This window comes from Mesocricetus auratus, unplaced genomic scaffold (assembly GCF_017639785.1).
Source record: "Mesocricetus auratus isolate SY011 unplaced genomic scaffold, BCM_Maur_2.0 Super-Scaffold_100027, whole genome shotgun sequence".
NCBI lineage: Eukaryota > Metazoa > Chordata > Mammalia > Rodentia > Cricetidae > Mesocricetus > Mesocricetus auratus.
The window spans coordinates 8,099,197-8,107,262 of record NW_024429208.1 but is presented as its reverse complement, the minus strand read 5'-3'; the positions used below and the strand labels follow the sequence as shown (position 1 = coordinate 8,107,262).

Genomic DNA, 8,066 nt, shown 5'->3' with positions numbered 1-8,066 from the left:
TCAGTGAGTGACCCGCCTCCCGTCTGTGTCCTGCGACAGGTGCAGCGGAAGCGAGGAAGAGGGAGAACAGCCCATCCCTGCAGCATCAAGGGCACGTACAGGGGGTGTGGAGTGGGGAGAGCAGTCCATTCCTGGGACAATTCAGGGGTGTGTAGTGGCAAGAGAGCAAGCTTGGGGCGGTAGCAGGCTTGTTAAATGGGGAGTTAGCAAAACCCATAGCCACAGCGTCTGGGTTAGGTGCAGGGACGTCTCCCCTACAATAGAGGGAAATGACCTGACCTGGCAGCAAGCAGGGGAGGATTTGGGAATCTAACCGGCAGGGAACATGACTCTGTCCTTAGGTCATGCAAAACGCACAGTAGTGTCTTGGGGTTTCTACTGCTACAGTGAAACACCATGACTAAAACGCAAATTGGAGAGGAAAGGGTTTATCTGGCTTACACTTCCATATTACTGTTCATCGAAGGAAGTCAGGGCAAGAACTCAAGTCAGGAAGCTGGAGGCAGGGGCTGATGCAGAGGCCATGGAGGGTGCTGCTCACTGATGGCTCCCCATGGCTTGGTTAGCTTGCTTTCTTATAGAACACTAGACTAACCAATCCAGGGATGGCACCACCCACAATAGGCTGGATCCTCCCCCCATCAAGCACTAAGAAAATGCCTTATAGCATGCTGGTGATGGCAGAGGCTGGTGGATCTCTGTGAGTCTGAGGCCAGCCTGGTCTACAGAGTGAGTTCCAGGACAGCCAGAGCTACACAGACAAGCCCTGTGAAAACAACAACATCCCTTACACGTGTAGCCTACAACATGATTTTATGGAGACATTTTCTTAATTTCTATTTTTATTACTTTTTAATTTGATGTTTCAGACAGGGTCTCTGTGTAGCCCTGGCCGTCCTGGAACTTCCTCTGCAGACCAGGTTGGCCTCCAACCTGGAGACCCACCTGCCTTTGCCTTCCAAGGGCTGGGAGATATTTCCTAAATCGAGGGTCCTGTAACATTCTTCCCTCCAACCGTCTGGGTCCTGCTGCTGTCTCTGCCCCCAAATAACACACGAGGCACTATATTAATTATGAAGCTGTTGGTCATTGCTATGGTTTCTTAATGGCTAGCTCTGACTTAATTATTAACCCATAATTACTAATATATTTTTATAAGGACTTATCTTTCCAAGGATGCCTTCTTGACATGTCCTCTCCTCCTGGGATCACATGGCGACTCTCTACTCTTGACTACATTTCCCAGAATCCTCAATTCCTAGTCCTACCTATCTTGCTCCCTATTGGCCAACAGTGCTTTATTTACTAACCAATAGGACAACATATAGACAGAAGGACTTCCCCCATCAGGGTCCCTCCTCTCAGATGACTTTAGCTTGTGTCAAGTTGACATAAAACCACTCAGCAAAGTGGGAACATACTAATCCCACAAGAAAGAAGTCTTAACAATTGAGCTAACTTTAGGGACACCAAAGCCCTAGGTCATCAAACATATTCTGTGGCTTCATTAGCACGTTGGGGGATTATTAGATTAGGATACCCTTCCAAACTTTGGTTATTTATTTATTTATTTATTTATTTTTGGTTTTTCGAGACAGGTTTTCTCTGTGGCTTTGGAGGCTGTCCTGGAACTCGCTCTGTAGACCAGGCTGGCCTCGAACTCACAGAGATCCGCCTGCCTCTGCATCCCGAGTGCTGGGATTAAAGGCGTGCACCACCAACGCCCGGCCAAACTTTGGTTATTTAATTTGATCTTTTCCCCCATGTAGCCTAGGCTAGACTCTCCCTTGCTATGTAGCAAGGCTAGTGTTGAACTCCTTCCACCACCCAAGTGCTGGGATTACAGGCATGTACCAGTACACCCAGCTTCAAACTGTGGTTATTTCATGCCTCATTTACCTGGCCAAAATAAGTCTTCTGTGGATACAAAAATGTATCTCTCCACACAGAAGCGCTTTGGGTCAAGGACAATGTTCTGTTTGGTTTCTCACAAAGAGGATGTGGATTTGACTGTAGCATCCTCTCTTTATACAGGAAAGGAATGATTCTGCTTATTTTGACACCCTGGCCTCATTTTACAGGTGACAAACTTGAAAGACGACTGAAGCCGAAGAGCTGCAGCAAAGTCGGATCAACCTTATCCTTGGATTCAGAAGTCGAGAGCCTACAGCGCAAACTTGGCGAGATTTGAACCTCGCGGCTTCCTGTCTGGTCCCAGCATCTTCCAGTTCCCGCGCTTTCTCCCGCTTAGAGAGCTCCGCGCAGGCGCACACAAGCACGCAGCAGAGGCCACGAGCATGGCCGCGTCCGGGGGCGAGGTGGCTGCCATGGGCGAGGGGTCCGGTATTGAGGAGGCCTTCCGGGTCAGTGAGATGGCCCAGTGTTCCCTCGCTCCCCCTAGGGCGGGACCAGAGCCTGTGAGGCGGCCCAGGGCGGGAGCCACTCGAGGCTCCGCATGCCCGAGCCCTCTGAAGACCTTCGGTCAAGTTAAAAAGTGGTGACGTAGGTCTCAGGCCGTGAGGCTTTTGGGGGAGCCAGAGCTGCGTGTGCAGTCATTCGGGTTCTGCCCTTGGTGACTCGGGCCTCGTTGATGCCTACTTCCGGTGTGACGCCTACTTCCGGTGTGACGCCTTTGGATGGTAGTGGCGAATGTTAGGGGTTGCCGAGGCCGGGAGCAGCCCTCAGGGGTCCTATCCTGGAGCCCTTCAGCCCTGGGGACATTTGATTCCAGGGATTTTCTCTGGCTTTTAGGCTCATGTGTGCGGGTTTTCACCCTTCAGTATTTACACTCCCTCTTCTGCCATATTCTGACTGAGTCAGTCTTGACAGGCGGCTCACGGCTGGCTTCGAACTCCTGGGCAAAGCCATCTTTCAGCCTCGGTCTCTTGAAAAGCCAGGAGTATAACTTGTCTCTCTGCATATAAAACCCATGTACACACACACACACACACACACACACACACACACACACACACACACATCATATCCATATACTTGCAACAGAAGGCACATCAGGTACCAGGGGTAATGGAATAGGCCTATAACCCCGTTACTGGGGAGGCGGAGGCAGACACACTGTTCAAAGTCCAGCATTGTCTACATAGTTCCAGAATAGCCTGGGCTACATAGACTTGCCCTCTCAAAAAACAAGCAGAACCCAAAATGAAACAAAACTGAATACACATGCATACACACAAAGGTATGTATGTAGACATGCTTGTGAGGTAATTATGAATGTAAGAGTCGTGACGTAAAAGAAAGTTGATTTGGGGGTGCTAGTTCTGGTCATCTGAAGAGAAACATTGTAATGTTAAGATCTCCTTGCTCTTAGTACATAGAATCTAAAGAAGAATTTGTTAAAGTCAGAAAGAAGGACCTGGAGCGGCTGACCACTGAAGTGATGCAGTTACGGGACTTCTTACCCAGACTACTGAATGCCGAGTTAATGGAGAGTTTCCAGAAATTAAACGTTGTAGAAAAAAGTGAGTCTTACCTCATGTGTGTTGCTTGTCTCTACGTGGGCAGGGGAGTCAGTTTTCAGTGTTGAGCCGAACCCAGGATTGCCAGGACTTACGCATTCAGATTTTAGACTTGTGAGCAGTGTATCAGCTACTAGTCCAGGACCCTGTGAAGTTTCTTGGAGGTATTTGGAGGTTGAGTCAGCACTTGCCCACCTGGGACTGAATTGCAATCAAATCTGTCTTTGGTGATTAAAGCTAATTTGTCACATCACTGTCGGCCCTCATAGTGTGGCTTCATGGTGTGTACCCCAAAGGCCTGAGTAATGTTTCTAGCAGTAAGTCCACATGAGGAACTGTCTTGACTCAAGAATGCAGGTTTCTGAGCCAGACCTGGCAGTGCATACCTGTAAACCAGTACTCGGGTGGTGGAGCCATGAGGGTCATTCTCGTTTTTATGTTTAGCTCAACCCTAGCATGTAATACATGAAACCAGCAATATGAATAACCTCCTTGGAAGTGGGGCACCATCAGATTGCCTAAATTGAGGAGCAAGCCAGTAGGGATCAACATATGGGTTTCTAGTTCGTGCCTATGTAGTGAGCCAGCCCTATTCAGTTAGAAGGGCAAATGGTCATGAGTACGTGGAACCATGCCCCATTCTCTTAGGAGTCTTCACGTCAGTTAACTTTTCTGCCCCGTACTGTTTTGTGGGAGGTGGGCTCCCTGCTGACTGGAATTGGCAGGGCTGGGCAAAGAGAGGGGGCGTGGATGGGGGGAGCCCTGGTCTGCCCTCTGCCCCTGCTTCTTACTCAGGGAGTTGCATCCTCCACAGCAAGTGCTCCTGCCTGGCAGCCTTCTCCACAGCCTGCCTCTTAGTGGCTTCTGTAACACCATTCTCCCCCAGAGCTACAGAGCCGTTGCCTTCCCCTGGCTATGTCACCATTCTCTGTGAGGGCTCTGCCCCTCCTGTTCCGGTCTGTTGACTTCTTAACTGCTTCGTTCTGATCTCGTGCTCAGCAGGCAAGTTTTGAGGGTAGTTGGTCTTTTTATGCATTTATTTCTAGAAAAGGAAAGTGCTGCCTGTCAGCATAGTGCGTTAGCCTACTGGTTGATTGTTTCTCTGTAAAGCCATGAACTAGTATTCTGCAAAATTCACTAGGGTCTCATGAAGCTGTTTTGAGGTCAGTCTCCTTCCCAAGTCAGTCCGAGGGCCACATAGAATCTGTGGTAACTTGATAAAAGTCAGACTACAGGAGACACTTGTTTGTGGTTCCTGACCTTCCTGGTCTGTCCGTCACTTTCTGCCTCTGGTGATGTCTTCTTGGTCTCCTCTGCCTGTTTCCCTTTCTCCAGAGTCTTTAGACAATGCAGGTGCTTGAGCCTCAGCTCAGCCTGCTGTCAGGGAACTCCCACGGCAGTCACGTGCTCACACACAGCTTCAGTTACCGTTGCATGCATCTGTGTCTCCGCGGCTGCCGTGCCCCCTCTCACTTGTCACCTTTCCCCACTTGTACGGTTCCCATTCAGACTCTGTGTGTCCTGACCTAGTCAGTTGACAAGACCAGGTTTACGTCTCATCGAGATATGCGTGACCATATACTAGAAGAATTGGGAGGCACCTCATCAGGCCTTGGCTGCACGGTTGGAATTTGGTGGTTTGGAAATGAAGCAGTGTTTTTTGCTAGAGATGGCTTCACTACATATCCTGGGCTCACCTTGAATTTTCTGTGGAGGCCAGGTTGGCCTCAAACTGTAGATACTCTTGTCTCTGCCTCCTAAGTGCTCGAGCAATGCTTTGACAGCTCATGTCAAGGTGGAGCCGCGTGTAAAAAGGCAAGTAGAGTCTGAATGTGAGGTGGACTCAGTCTTGTTTGCCTGTAAGCAGTGAAGTTCCAGTAAATGTAGAACACTGTTTAGACATACCTTACCCACACCTCTGAGGCTAGTGGGGAGAAGTCAGGCTGTTTCTCTGTGTCACTGTAACTCTTCAGGGCAGGTCCTGTGTGTTTTTTCCTTCTGAAGTGGGGGATTTTTCAACATAAATTTGATGAATGAGAAGTGAGCAGTCAGGCCAAGAAAGGAACGCTGTGATACTTTTCAGTTAATGGGAGACATTACTGTTTTCTGTTTATTGGCAGTTGGCTCTGTCTGTGCCCACTGTTCTAGCCTGACAAATGGCAGGGCATATTTTCACTTAACAAGATCATTTTTACTTTCTTCTGTTTGACTTACAATTTCCTTGTGTTTTTTCTCTCTGGGCTGCCTTGGTCTCTTCAGAAAACAACCCAGAAACCTTGGATTTTCCCTTTTTCCAGTGAATTCTGTAATTCTTCCTTGGAGATGCATTGTGACTGCAGCAGCCTGTCTTGGTCTCTGCTGCTTTGGTAGAATCCTTGTGCTTGCCTCCCTAGGCAGGGTCTACCATTCCCAGCCTGGGCCATTTTTTTTTTTTGGTTTTATGAGACAGGGTTTCTCTGTATTGTTTGGGAGGCTGTCGGTCCAGCCCGGCCTCGAACTCACAGAGATCTGCCTGCCTCAGCCTCCCGAGTGCTGGGATTAAAGGTGTGCGCCACCACTGCCTGGCTAAGCCTGGGCCATTTTTGTCTGCCTCTCTCATCCCACTCCTCAGGTTAAGCTGTTAAAGAGGCCACCCTCGTCCTTAGGATAAAGACCAGCTGGCCAACTGCTGCTGTGCCGGAGCCGGAACAGACCTTACTGTGGCTGTGAAGCCTTTGCATTGCTGGGTGAGCCTCATCCAGAGAGGCAGTCTCTTCTGACTGTCCGGACATGAGCTCTGTGTTAGGCATGGCCCCTGTGCTTTTCCTCCTGGGAGGTCACTGTCAGATTTCAACTTAGGCTTCCCTGACCGCCTTTTCTTTTTTGACTGAGGCGTGTTGAAGAGATGGTCTTCTAGAGCACCCTTTACCTAGTTTTTACTCTTGAATTCCCTTCCTTCCTTCCTTCCTTCCTTCCTTCCTTCCTTCCTTCCTTCCTTTTGTTTTTCGAGACAAGGTCTTACTTGGGGTATTTCTGGCTGGCCTGGGATTCTTTCTCTGTGTGGATCAGGTTGGTCTTTCACGCGCAGAAATCCACTTGGCTTCTGAGTGCCTGAGTTGGTGAGATGAGTAACCTGGTCCCGAGCTATCAGCAGTTCCTTTGAGAAGCTGGGTGGGTCAGTAGTGGTTTGGAATAACACTGTTGTGCCCTGTCTAAGCATCTTTGAGAGTTAACACTGAAGAAAAGGCACATTTTTTCAAAAGTTATGATTTTATGTGTATGAGTGTTTTGCCTGAATGCATGTGTGTGTATCACGTGTGCCATGCCTGAGAAACTTGGAAGAGGGTTTTAGATCCTCTGTTACTAGAGTTACAGACAGCTGTGAATTGCATAAGGGTGATGGGAATTGAACCCAGATCCCCCAGGTCCTCTGAAAGAGCAGCCAGTGACCTTAACCACTGAGCCAATTCTCTCCCCTTCCCTCAAAGCAGTTTGTTTTTAAGTAGGAAAAGAAAAGATGTGTGAAAGTCACAGTTGGGAGTAAGGATCAGTTTTTGATTTATCAGTTGTTTTTTTCTGCCCTAAAAGGATAGGGAGTTTGTTTGGTAGTTCTAGCAGGGGAGCACAGCAACTTGTATGTTCTTGGCTTAATCAGGGAAGGAAGGTTGTCTTCTTCAACTGGATATTCAGTTTAGGAAGGGATGCCCATGGCATGGCAAGGAAGGAGATTCCTAGATAACCCTTATGAGAAGCGGGGTGAAGTGCCAGTTGCCCTTCTATCCAGGAGTCTGTGATTTGAAATGGGACAGATGATTGTTTTTTTTTGTTTTTGTTTTTGTTTTTGTTTCTTCGAGATAGGGTTTCTCTGTATTGTTTTGGAGGCTGTCCTGGAACTTGACCTGTAGACCAGGCTGGTCTTGAACTCACAGAGATCCGCCTGCCTCTGCCTCCCGAGTGCTGAGATTTGATTGGGTTTTTAAGTACTACCAGAACAGCTTGTGAGCTTGAGGATTCAGTTTGTAAGCGCCCCCTACTGGTTATTTGAAGGAATCCACAAGTACACGAAATAGTTGTAATCTTAGGGAACAGGAGGGAAAATGAAAAGGAACACAAACAATGACAGTATAAAGGGAAGTATGTCACAGGTGCCACATAACCAGAAAGGCCACCAGAGTCCCCGGGGGATGAGGTGGGGGAAGCCAAAGGCAGCTTTATGAAGGAGTGGACTTAGAAGACATTTGAAGGCATCTTAGACAGAGTTCAAGAGAGATTGGACAGCATTTGGCATGGTAGGCAGATGGGTTTCAGTTTAGCGTGTTGAGAAATGCAGGTCGTGCGTGTGTGTGCAGTCTGCCTACTGTAGCAGTGGGATGGCTAGACTAAAGCAGTGTTGAGCAGATGAGCTTGTGTGGTGGAGCTTCTGTGGGCCACTGTGTCAGTCTGTGAGCCTGAGCTAGTTAGCAGCCCCTGTGGAATGGGAGTCTTTACTAGGCAGTGGTCCAGATCTGGGTCTTTGGTTTAGGGGCCCCTGAGCCGCTACAACTGCTTATTTCTGGGAACCTTGTAGGGTGCAGAATCACTCTGGGGATGGCCGTTTGCCTTGGGAAA

At 48.7% G+C, this 8,066-nt stretch overlaps 1 protein-coding gene across 7 annotated transcripts in view; it reads left to right on the top strand.

Moving 5' to 3' along the window:
• The window catches only part of LOC101829789 (heat shock transcription factor 2 binding protein), a 109,072-nt gene that overhangs the window by 384 nt on the left and 100,622 nt on the right, over positions 1-8,066 (top strand). For all 7 annotated transcript variants that reach the window (XM_040732079.1, XM_021227493.2, XM_040732077.1 and 4 more), the window contains exons 2-3: positions 2,082-2,363; positions 3,332-3,482. In XM_040732079.1, coding sequence (XP_040588013.1) covers positions 2,298-2,363; positions 3,332-3,482 — 217 coding nt within the window. In that variant the 5' untranslated portion in view covers positions 2,082-2,297. The remainder of the gene's footprint in view (positions 1-2,081; positions 2,364-3,331; positions 3,483-8,066) is intronic.